This window comes from Lissotriton helveticus, chromosome 8 (genome assembly GCF_964261635.1).
Source record: "Lissotriton helveticus chromosome 8, aLisHel1.1, whole genome shotgun sequence".
Lineage (NCBI taxonomy): Eukaryota > Metazoa > Chordata > Amphibia > Caudata > Salamandridae > Lissotriton > Lissotriton helveticus.
In genome coordinates, this window is record NC_136069.1 from 464,556,759 (window position 1) to 464,569,786 (window position 13,028).

At 44.0% G+C, this 13,028-nt stretch overlaps 1 protein-coding gene across 2 annotated transcripts in view; it reads left to right on the forward strand.

The window, feature by feature from the left end:
- The window catches only part of FNDC3A (fibronectin type III domain containing 3A), a 1,256,364-nt gene that overhangs the window by 1,139,850 nt on the left and 103,486 nt on the right, over positions 1–13,028 (forward strand). For both annotated transcript variants that reach the window (XM_078657339.1, XM_078657340.1), the window contains one exon: positions 11,901–12,113. In XM_078657339.1, coding sequence (XP_078513465.1) covers positions 11,901–12,113 — 213 coding nt within the window. The remainder of the gene's footprint in view (positions 1–11,900; positions 12,114–13,028) is intronic.

A 13,028-nucleotide genomic window follows, 5' to 3' on the forward strand; every position in this document is an offset into this window, starting at 1 on the left:
TCGTTCTCAACCAGCGGAAGTCCCAACCGAATTCATCACGGACTTACTTGAGATTGCTATGACTAAAAATTTCTTCCTATTCCAAAATGACTTTTTCATGCAGATGAAAGGAGTAGCTATGGGGGCGGCCTTTGCCCCAGATCTGGCAATACTCTATATGAACGAGTATGAGCAACACAGGGTCCTTTGCTCCAACAATCCATACCATGAAAGAATTTTGGAATATCGTCGGTATATAGATGATATACTGATAATATGGGACGGGGACAAGCAAGAATTGGAGGCATTCACACTCTGGCTCAATGCTCAATCAAGTGACATCCAGTTCACCAGCACCTGTAGTGCCGAATCCATTGACTTTCTGGATATAACCATTAAAGAAAGTGAGGGTGTCCTTCATACCACCCTGTACAGAAAACCAACAGAAAGAAACACCCTACTGCAGTACTCTAGTCACCACACCCGGGCCCTTCGAGACAACCTACCCTTTGGACAGTTTCTCAGGATCCGGAGGAACTGCACGATGAAAGATGACTATTTTCAAGAATCTGATGAACTGATCCACCGACTCACAGAAAGAGGATACCCTAAGAGGCTGGTCAAGAGAGCGCGGAAAAGGGCTTGGTTTAGCGATAGAGAATCTTTGCTGAAACCGAAGGTGCGCCAACAGCTGGATGATAGGATGATCTGTGTGACCACCTACTGCTGTAAAAGCAATGCAGTACGTAGGATAGTGAACAAGCACTGGGATATTGTATCAAAGACCCTCCAGATGCCTAATCTGCCAATGCATGCGTTCAGAAAAGCAAAGAGCATCAGAGACTCTGTAGTACGCTCCATGCTAGACAGCCCGACGGCCCCCACAATCCAATCAATGTGGAACCTTCCAGCCATCGTGGGAAATCACAAATGCGGAAACTGCAAGGCCTGCCAACTGTGCCTAGAGACAGGAACAGTAACACACAATGGTCTGTCGGTGCCCCTGAAATCCTTCACAAATTGCAACACCGAGGGGGTAATTTATGCAATCTTCTGCCCCTGCGGAATGATATATATAGGCCAGACTAAACAAAAAATAAAGAACCGTGTGCTACAACATTGCAGCAGAATAAGGTGCAAGACGCTGGGAGCTCCCCTTGTAGAGCACTTCCAGGAGCACTCACATACACCTGAATCAATCAAGTGGGTCGTCATTGAGAAAATTACATTGGGCCCACGGGGTGGTAATCTCAATTCGATCCTTAATGTGCGTGAATGCAAATGGATGCAATCTTTTGACTCTGTAAATAGGGGACTTAATGAACTGGAGACCACTTTTTCCCAGATGGCCCTTCTAGATCCGGATTGATCCAGCTACCGAATGCCCTAATGCAGACTGTGATGATGTCCTCTTGGTAACACCCACATAGCACTTTTTTGGATATGTACACGATGATATGCCGCATCAATCAACATTATTGAATGATGCATGTAGATACTGTTTACATTCGATTTAATGTACGTATTATTATGGTGCATGTTGGTATTGTTTACATTCGATCTAATGCACGTATTAATATGGTGCGCACTTAATGAATTGTTGCTGTGGCACCTTTTGTGTTGAAGTACCAGCTGATTGTAAAAATAAGCCTCGTATATGTAACTGGGTAGGTGCAAGGTTCACTCCTGTTCCGCTTACCTCATTGGGGACTCTGTAATAAGGTCTCATAGAGATAGCGGAATGTATCACGCTCCATAGATGGCGGAAAGTATAAGGTTACACACTTGATCAATCTGTTATTTTTCCAATCTTCTGACTGCTCCCAAGTTTTCTTGCTTAGATACAGCCCCTAGTCTCGGAATAACAACTTTTTCCATATCCCCTGGGCCACGCGTTGCTGATTGGCCAGAGCGGGTCGAGCCCCTCAGCAGCATTTAGCGCCGGCACCTCGCGGCGGCTCCTCACTGCTGTCAGCGAGAGGAGAAGAGACAGACAGACTAACGCTGCGATTAATAAGGTGAGCCCCGGCCGCATCTCCGCTTGGATCTCACCACTTTAGATTTTAAACACACCCTAAAATGGAAGGCGAGCTCTCCTGCCGCATTTGCGGTTCCTTAACCTGTTGGGCACCTACAGTCCCGCCCGTACTTAACCGCGACCGGCGGGTTGAGCGATTACCCCGCCTGTGACTGCTTCCACCGGGGCGGGCGCCCCGGTTTTTTCCCCAATATTTCGGATATTTTGGATTTTTAGAAACTGGTGTGGTTGGAACTTACCCGCACCGCGCGTGTAGTATTTCCCTGTCATTTTGGGCATTGTAACCCTGATCTCACTATAGGACTGTGGCTGCAACACTCGATATGCGGTAAACGCGCTAGTTATGAGGCTACGTTTCTGTGATTTTGGGATATAATTCAGTGACTTTCTGCGATGCACGTAGTTCTGCCGCAGTGGCCTATGGCCTTTTTTCCGGGTTGAACCGCGCAACAATCCACTGTGACCCTTTGGCGCGTTAGACCATATCCACTTCATTCATTGATTGTGATGCTCTACTTCTCTTACAGAGACACACGACGTGCCACCTCGGACCGGCTGGTCCTGTGGACAACAGAATCCCATACATTTGAACGAGTTTAGGCCAAGCTCCCAGTAAGTTCTCCCCCCTCATTTTACTTTAATGTTACTCTGGTGCGGTATCCTAGTTGGGCCAGCCCACTGTATTCATACCGCTCTTACTCATTTGCAGACTTCTCGCAACAGAAAGGAACCTTGGAAGGTCCCCAGGCTACAGGCCCAAACGGGCCTCATGCGAAGTAGGTAGAAATTCACCATATCGAGTGCATTAATTAATATATAGCAGTATAAGATACATTCACCTTTCTGGTATTATTTATAGGCGCTCCTGTTATACCTCTACGTCCTGATGAAGACCCTACCCTGAGGTTTTGAATCACCCGTACTTTTCAGGGGTCGAAACGTCGACTATTGTTGCTTCTCTTGTTCCAAAACATAGGACTAAATAACGGAGACCTACGGAACCTATGTTTGAGACTGTTTTAGGAACCTTTAGATCTGTATATAGGCTGTAAAGGCTTTTTTCATTTTTCACTGTGATTTTAACTCAGTCACACCACCTTTACCCGGTCCCCACCTTTACCCCCACTTACCTATCCCTTCTTAATACCCTTTCTCTATGCACCTTGAGCGCATTGACACATATTTGAATTCACTCAAATATAGAAATGTGTTGTTTCTAAGTTTATATTGTCAATGCATTAATTGCAATATCTCCCACCATTTGGGTTGAAATTTATATCATTCACAAATTTAAGATGTGCGAAATAAATATGCACCGAGTATATTGATTTGTGTTTCGTTTACTGAGCTATATTGGTGCCTTTGATAGAATGCAAGTATTTCACTGAGACAAATAAGTGCTATTTTGATTTGTCCTCTTGTTTATATCAGACTCCGACCATTTATACATGTACCTGCTTATTTGACCTAGGTCAAGGAGTTCTTAGGGTCAACCCCGTTGTAACTCACTACTCTCTGTGCAAGAGCCGTCTTGCGAGGGTTTTCTTTTCATCAATTTTTTGACATTTATGTACCATATTCTATTGAGGGTTCTATCATGCAGCAATCTGAAACCCTCTCTTACACTGAGGATCACATTAGAGAACTAATCGGGGGAGACACCGGCACAGCTTTCCTATCGACCAACATCACTACAGTTGATTTCTCACTCAATGAGAAAATCAATAAACTCGAACGCCTTGAGAAAAAACTAGTGCGCACCAAATTACATGGTCACTTGCTTACTGGATACCTCAGGGCGAACGTCATACCCACGGGATTACAAGTCCGAAACGAGCCGGCAATCTTTGTGGATGATCCAAAATTCAAGGAGGGCTTTAGTTTTGTGGCAAATAACTGTTCCCGCCACTGGATGGTCCTAGGAGTCGAGACCGCAAGAGACCAGGTGGAACAGTTAAGCAAAGAAATTGCAGAATTAAAAGAGGAGATAGCCAGTCATTCAGCATTTGTGAGTGCAAAGGATACCCTTGATCGCCTCAACAAAACATTGAAAGACTTTGATGTTGAAACTCAAAATAAAAAATTGGAGAAATTAGCAAAGGACATACAATACTATAACAAGAAAAAAACTTACCCCTACCTAGCTGAGGATTACTTTAAGCAAGACACTCAGGGGCGTTTCTTTTACAGAGGCAGAGGGGGCTACCGAGGGGGCCAGCGAGGAGGGAGAAGATACACCAATTTCTCAGACTCCTCGTACAGTGGTGGAAGTGACAACGAGACGGCAGGACCAAGTGGCTATCAAAACCAAGAGCAATGGTACCAACCAGCACAGGATCCCTCCAACAGACAACAACAGCCTTTTTTAGAGAACGACTCATGGAGACCCCCCCGAGGGAAAGGCGGCGGATGGAACAGACGACCGAACAGAGGTCAAGGTCCTCAGAACTGGGACGAGTCGAGGCAACAAGGCTACAACAATGGCAGCAAGCAGGTGAGATTCCAACAGGCCAACCACGGGGAAATCAGCACACGGAAGAAGACGTACCGCTGGTGATTAGACCAAGCCCCATTATGAATCTATCTCAGCAGATACTTTCCCCAGCAGAGATAGCCGTCCTGAGTAAGGGCCTCTCTTTTGTACCTACTTCACAAGGGAATCTCTTTACCATCAAAACAGAATTGACCAGGTTCTTCCGGAAGATCCGCCTTCGAGGCTATTTCTTGAATAAACCTTTCACTCAATCAAGAGCGTTCACTCAATTACGGCCGCCCTCCACTTTCACACCTTACACTGCAATGACTAACCACCGTATCCTGACGTACGAAAGCCTAGTGATGGACGACGTACTCAAGATGTGGAAGGAGAGGCCTTATATAAGACACAATATCTCCAAGAACGAAAGGGCAGCTCTGGAAGATCTTAAAAACAACAAATCACTGGTCATCAAGCCGGCTGACAAAGGCGGAGCAATCGTCATTATGGGGACGGAGGATTATAAGCAGGAGATATACTCACAGCTGAGGGACAATGTGAGCTATCGGCGCTTGACAACCAACCCCACCAACGAGATCAGACGGCTGATTATCTCTATCACGAGCAAAGCAAAGGAAGCTGGTTTCCTCTCCGAAAAAGAACATGCATACCTTAATGTGGACCAACCTCGCATACCAACGATCTACATCCTACCTAAAGTCCATAAGAATCCCACTAAACCACCAGGAAGACCGATCATATCGGGGTGTGGGTCCATCCTCGAACCCCTCTGCAAATACATAGATGTGTTCCTGAAGCCCTTGGCGGAAGCCACCGATACCTATCTGAGAGACACGATGCAGGTGATTAACCTGATAGACCAACGCCCTTTTGACAAACGAAAACAACTATTGGTAACTATGGACATCGTGTCTCTATACACGAGCATTCCCCAAGAACCAGCTTTGGTAACCATACGAAGGGCTTTGGAATCTCGTTCTCAACCAGCGGAAGTCCCAACCGAATTCATCACGGACTTACTTGAGATTGCTATGACTAAAAATTTCTTCCTATTCCAAAATGACTTTTTCATGCAGATGAAAGGAGTAGCTATGGGGGCGGCCTTTGCCCCAGATCTGGCAATACTCTATATGAACGAGTATGAGCAACACAGGGTCCTTTGCTCCAACAATCCATACCATGAAAGAATTTTGGAATATCGTCGGTATATAGATGATATACTGATAATATGGGACGGGGACAAGCAAGAATTGGAGGCATTCACACTCTGGCTCAATGCTCAATCAAGTGACATCCAGTTCACCAGCACCTGTAGTGCCGAATCCATTGACTTTCTGGATATAACCATTAAAGAAAGTGAGGGTGTCCTTCATACCACCCTGTACAGAAAACCAACAGAAAGAAACACCCTACTGCAGTACTCTAGTCACCACACCCGGGCCCTTCGAGACAACCTACCCTTTGGACAGTTTCTCAGGATCCGGAGGAACTGCACGATGAAAGATGACTATTTTCAAGAATCTGATGAACTGATCCACCGACTCACAGAAAGAGGATACCCTAAGAGGCTGGTCAAGAGAGCGCGGAAAAGGGCTTGGTTTAGCGATAGAGAATCTTTGCTGAAACCGAAGGTGCGCCAACAGCTGGATGATAGGATGATCTGTGTGACCACCTACTGCTGTAAAAGCAATGCAGTACGTAGGATAGTGAACAAGCACTGGGATATTGTATCAAAGACCCTCCAGATGCCTAATCTGCCAATGCATGCGTTCAGAAAAGCAAAGAGCATCAGAGACTCTGTAGTACGCTCCATGCTAGACAGCCCGACGGCCCCCACAATCCAATCAATGTGGAACCTTCCAGCCATCGTGGGAAATCACAAATGCGGAAACTGCAAGGCCTGCCAACTGTGCCTAGAGACAGGAACAGTAACACACAATGGTCTGTCGGTGCCCCTGAAATCCTTCACAAATTGCAACACCGAGGGGGTAATTTATGCAATCTTCTGCCCCTGCGGAATGATATATATAGGCCAGACTAAACAAAAAATAAAGAACCGTGTGCTACAACATTGCAGCAGAATAAGGTGCAAGACGCTGGGAGCTCCCCTTGTAGAGCACTTCCAGGAGCACTCACATACACCTGAATCAATCAAGTGGGTCGTCATTGAGAAAATTACATTGGGCCCACGGGGTGGTAATCTCAATTCGATCCTTAATGTGCGTGAATGCAAATGGATGCAATCTTTTGACTCTGTAAATAGGGGACTTAATGAACTGGAGACCACTTTTTCCCAGATGGCCCTTCTAGATCCGGATTGATCCAGCTACCGAATGCCCTAATGCAGACTGTGATGATGTCCTCTTGGTAACACCCACATAGCACTTTTTTGGATATGTACACGATGATATGCCGCATCAATCAACATTATTGAATGATGCATGTAGATACTGTTTACATTCGATTTAATGTACGTATTATTATGGTGCATGTTGGTATTGTTTACATTCGATCTAATGCACGTATTAATATGGTGCGCACTTAATGAATTGTTGCTGTGGCACCTTTTGTGTTGAAGTACCAGCTGATTGTAAAAATAAGCCTCGTATATGTAACTGGGTAGGTGCAAGGTTCACTCCTGTTCCGCTTACCTCATTGGGGACTCTGTAATAAGGTCTCATAGAGATAGCGGAATGTATCACGCTCCATAGATGGCGGAAAGTATAAGGTTACACACTTGATCAATCTGTTATTTTTCCAATCTTCTGACTGCTCCCAAGTTTTCTTGCTTAGATACAGCCCCTAGTCTCGGAATAACAACTTTTTCCATATCCCCTGGGCCACGCGTTGCTGATTGGCCAGAGCGGGTCGAGCCCCTCAGCAGCATTTAGCGCCGGCACCTCGCGGCGGCTCCTCACTGCTGTCAGCGAGAGGAGAAGAGACAGACAGACTAACGCTGCGATTAATAAGGTGAGCCCCGGCCGCATCTCCGCTTGGATCTCACCACTTTAGATTTTAAACACACCCTAAAATGGAAGGCGAGCTCTCCTGCCGCATTTGCGGTTCCTTAACCTGTTGGGCACCTACAGTCCCGCCCGTACTTAACCGCGACCGGCGGGTTGAGCGATTACCCCGCCTGTGACTGCTTCCACCGGGGCGGGCGCCCCGGTTTTTTCCCCAATATTTCGGATATTTTGGATTTTTAGAAACTGGTGTGGTTGGAACTTACCCGCACCGCGCGTGTAATATTTCCCTGTCATTTTGGGCATTGTAACCCTGATCTCACTATAGGACTGTGGCTGCAACACTCGATATGCGGTAAACGCGCTAGTTATGAGGCTACGTTTCTGTGATTTTGGGATATAATTCAGTGACTTTCTGCGATGCACGTAGTTCTGCCGCAGTGGCCTATGGCCTTTTTTCCGGGTTGAACCGCGCAACAATCCACTGTGACCCTTTGGCGCGTTAGACCATATCCACTTCATTCATTGATTGTGATGCTCTACTTCTCTTACAGAGACACACGACGTGCCACCTCGGACCGGCTGGTCCTGTGGACAACAGAATCCCATACATTTGAACGAGTTTAGGCCAAGCTCCCAGTAAGTTCTCCCCCCTCATTTTACTTTAATGTTACTCTGGTGCGGTATCCTAGTTGGGCCAGCCCACTGTATTCATACCGCTCTTACTCATTTGCAGACTTCTCGCAACAGAAAGGAACCTTGGAAGGTCCCCAGGCTACAGGCCCAAACGGGCCTCATGCGAAGTAGGTAGAAATTCACCATATCGAGTGCATTAATTAATATATAGCAGTATAAGATACATTCACCTTTCTGGTATTATTTATAGGCGCTCCTGTTATACCTCTACGTCCTGATGAAGACCCTACCCTGAGGTTTTGAATCACCCGTACTTTTCAGGGGTCGAAACGTCGACTATTGTTGCTTCTCTTGTTCCAAAACATAGGACTAAATAACGGAGACCTACGGAACCTATGTTTGAGACTGTTTTAGGAACCTTTAGATCTGTATATAGGCTGTAAAGGCTTTTTTCATTTTTCACTGTGATTTTAACTCAGTCACACCACCTTTACCCGGTCCCCACCTTTACCCCCACTTACCTATCCCTTCTTAATACCCTTTCTCTATGCACCTTGAGCGCATTGACACATATTTGAATTCACTCAAATATAGAAATGTGTTGTTTCTAAGTTTATATTGTCAATGCATTAATTGCAATATCTCCCACCATTTGGGTTGAAATTTATATCATTCACAAATTTAAGATGTGCGAAATAAATATGCACCGAGTATATTGATTTGTGTTTCGTTTACTGAGCTATATTGGTGCCTTTGATAGAATGCAAGTATTTCACTGAGACAAATAAGTGCTATTTTGATTTGTCCTCTTGTTTATATCAGACTCCGACCATTTATACATGTACCAACTTATCTGTACAGCAGGAAATGTGGCTTATTCCAAACTGTCAGCTCTTGGGTGTTAAAGAATATAAAATGCTCTCCATGTATTGAAGCCCGACGTAAGTCAATACATAGTTTTTGCTGTATCTCGCTTTTTGTTAGCAATGTGGAGGCTAGGGCAGGTGGCTTGCCATTAATAGGACACTGTTAGCCCATTAGCACATCATATGATTTAATATACTGTGGTTACACTGAGAAATTACCTTGTTAAGTATAACCACTCCAATATACTGTAAGCTTTTATCATTAGATGTTTGAAATAAGTCAACAATTCATTTTCATGTGTGGGAGTGTTATAGGGCCCACAAATATCTTATAATTGTTTATCGCATTTGTCTATTGGTGGGGTTCCGTCTTTAAGTCCGTTTTATAGTGTTTTTCGACTCATATGAATGACATGATTGTATATATTTCATACATTGCATTTTAGTTATTTATTTATGTGATCATGTTATAGTATAAATTGAAAAGGATAAGGTATATGTTTTAAATTGTACTTTCATGGTCAAATTGACCGAAAAAAAGTATTTTGATGATGATGATAACCATTCACAGATCCACACAAGTACTCACACAACCACTCACTCATCAATAGAGCCACTCATACACACATCCACTCACACAACCACTCACTCATACAGCTACTCATACAACCAGTTACCCATACAGCCACTAACATACCTACTCACTCACCCATACAGGCTCTCAACACAGCCACCCACTCACCATGCAAGCACTCACAAACCCACACAACCACTTACATACCCATTCACACATCCATACAAGCATATGCTCACTCTCTCATAAACCCTCTCACTGACCCATACAGCAACTTACACACCCATTCACTCACTCACACAGGCATTCAGACACCTCCTCACTCATCCATACAGTCACGCACACATCCACTCACTCACCCTTAGAGCCACTCGCACACCCAGTCACTCACCAATACAACCATTCACCCACACAGCTACTCACACATCCACTTATACATCCATACAGCCACTCATACAGCCACTCACACACCAACTCACATGGATACACAGTCACACAACCACTCACATATATATGTTAGAAGTAGTATCACTCATTAGTAGTGCACCTAGTAAACCTTTTGTAGCAGGTTATTATATATCTTTAACACTCATAAACTCTTAGAAAGCACTTACACTCACTGGATGATGTCATTAGTGATATCATCAGTAATTACATTTGAGATGTCATCAGTGATGTCACTGGCCTTGTCATGAGTGATGTAATATGTGAGGTCATAAGCAGTGCATTGCAGGGGGTAAGTTATAGTTAGCTCAGCTAACTATAACTGCTGAATTTCACTGGTTTTGTACGAGTGATATCTGAGCCTAACTGTAACACCCCTGTAACCTTTGGTTTTTAGGTGTATATATTCTATTAGATTATCTCCAATAAAAAAAGGTCAAGGCTTCACTGATCATCCAAGCTTCTCCCTCCTTTAGAACTAGCTGGAGGTGCTTCGGTGAAAACAGGAGCACAATATGTGATTGGTTATTGCACTATATCAACCATGCAATAGAAAATATTGTTCATTTCAAGCAATACCATGCTATCAATCCTTAAGCTGAAGGACTGATATATTTGGTTGTCCGAACACAGAATTTCTTTTTTACCTCCTCTAAAGGATTCTGAGGTATGACTGTAGGTGTCAGTAATAACTTTAGCATAGAGCATTGCTTCTTGATTATCTAACTCATTAAATTAGCACCTAACAGCTGAGTTATTTTGCCTATTTATACTCCGTTTTGGACTTGTACACCTTGTTTTAAAATTGTTCTTTTTTGCGCGCTGTTAGACGTGCTGGGGACCTCACCAATTGGCTGAGGGGCCATCCAATCAGAGGTACTGAGGACAGAGTCTGTTAGAGCTCCAGGCCGTTATTAAGACGTCTGCAGCGCAGTCGTGCCACCGGTGCGCCGAAGGTAAGGCCGGCTGCGCCCAGCCAGGGCCATGACCAGGGGCCAGCCACTATGCCCGATATTTAATGTGTTCCTCCAATGATCTTAGAGCCTTCTGCATCAATACTTACCTCCTGGAAGATCCTCTGATACAAAAATTGGATAAGTTAGGTATTTTAATTCGCAGTCCACTATGCCCCATAACAGTAACAGAGTCATGCCTAACTGCCCTTCGTTTATATATTGATTGTAAGGAGAAGCTCCTTCGATCAGTCTACGGATATCAATTGTAGGTGACTCCTTTTTATTATTGCTACCTTCTTCACTGACCTGTGGGCACCTAATTTATCCGGATGGCCCTTGCACAAGCTTCACTATTAGGGATCCAATAAAATTGTTTGGGATTCCCAAAAATTCATCTCTACTTATAGCCCTTAAAAAATCTCATTCTTCATAATCAAAATTTACATTAAAATCGCCCAAAGGCAGTGCCAGTATTGAAAGAATAATTAATAATCCTTTCAGTGTCTGCATCTCCACTAGCAGCAAGTCAACCTACTATGCAATAAATAGTGAGGTAGATGTTTTACTTCAACTGAACTTTTAATCTACCACCAGTGAACCTGATGAAATTGCAATGAGAGTACTGTGTCAATGTAGGTTGGCTATAAAGCAACATGATACCTACCATTTGTAGAATTATGGAATGGTATCTCACTGGATAAATTGATCTCATATGCTAACTGAGTCTAGAGCTGCATTTCAGAATTTCACAACAATATTGTAACTCTTATTCAGTATGATGAGGAAATGATGATCACGCATGGTATAATATTTCCCCTACTCATTATTTAAAATCTACACAACCTGTTTCTTTGACAAAAACACACTCTTTATCTGAGCCATCTATTAAAAAAATCTGCCTGTGGTCGATTTTGAGCCATACCCACCATTCTACTCTGTTTCTTCAGAATACGAGTTCAAGCTTTGAACAGCCTTGGAGCCGGCCCTTTCAGCCACACAGTGAAACTGAAAACAAAGCCTCTCCCGCCAGATCCACCACGCCTGGAGTGTGCTGTGTACAGCCACCAGAACCTGAAGCTGAAGTGGGGAGATGGAGCCATAAAAACTATAGCTGCAGATTCCATCCAGTATCACCTTCAAATGGAGGATAAGAATGGGAGGTGAGTATTTAACGCATTCTTCTTTGATACTCTCTTTCCTTTAGGGTTATGCAATATTGATAGTACCTTCCTCTTATGAGCCTCAAGCAAACTTATAAAAGCACTGCAATTGACTGCAGTATTGGGTACTACAGATAAAGAAACACATTTGTGTAGTATAATATGAGAAAGGCGATAAAAAGGGTATGGGACTTGAAAATGAAACAGCTGAGTTTTCTCCCCACAGGTATCTTCACAGGGCTCTGCTAGTGTGTTGTGTTGGTTTCTTCCAGGGATCCTGCTGAGAGTCCTCCAAGAACAGTAGGTTTAAATAGGTTAAGGAAAAAAAAGATCCAAGCTATTTGTATGTGGATCTGGTTGTCATATTTACTCCGTTTGTTGGCCTCAAGCATTTGTTTTAGCTGTGTGGCCGGGCAGTCTACAGTTTTAACTTTAACTTGGTGCTCGCCTCTGGCCTGGCAATTTCTCCTCCCTAGTCACAACAGTGGAAGATTAGTTGTTATCACTTTATGGATATGCATCACCGAGCACTTTCATTCTGCAGTGTTCAGACCAACAACGAGGATGTGTGTGTTATGAGTCTGTGAATGATTGACCAGGTTACGTTCATATCAGGACACCCCAGCACTGGTCATATTTGTATGAATACTGATTCAGCAGATCCTGGAATGGATGAACCTCACATTGGGCCCAGCATTTCCTGTGTCTGTAAAATGACTTAACCAACTGGCCCTGGTATATAGAAAATATGCGCACGAGACTACAGCACATGTGAATTTATGTTTTTGTCTGTGAGTGATAAAGAGACAATGGGTAACAACTGTGGCAAGCCCTTGTGCTATTTGTATATTTGCAGGCATCAGCGCTCTTCACATCTTTTCAGTAACTGACTGTAGTGGACGTAACACAGTCTCT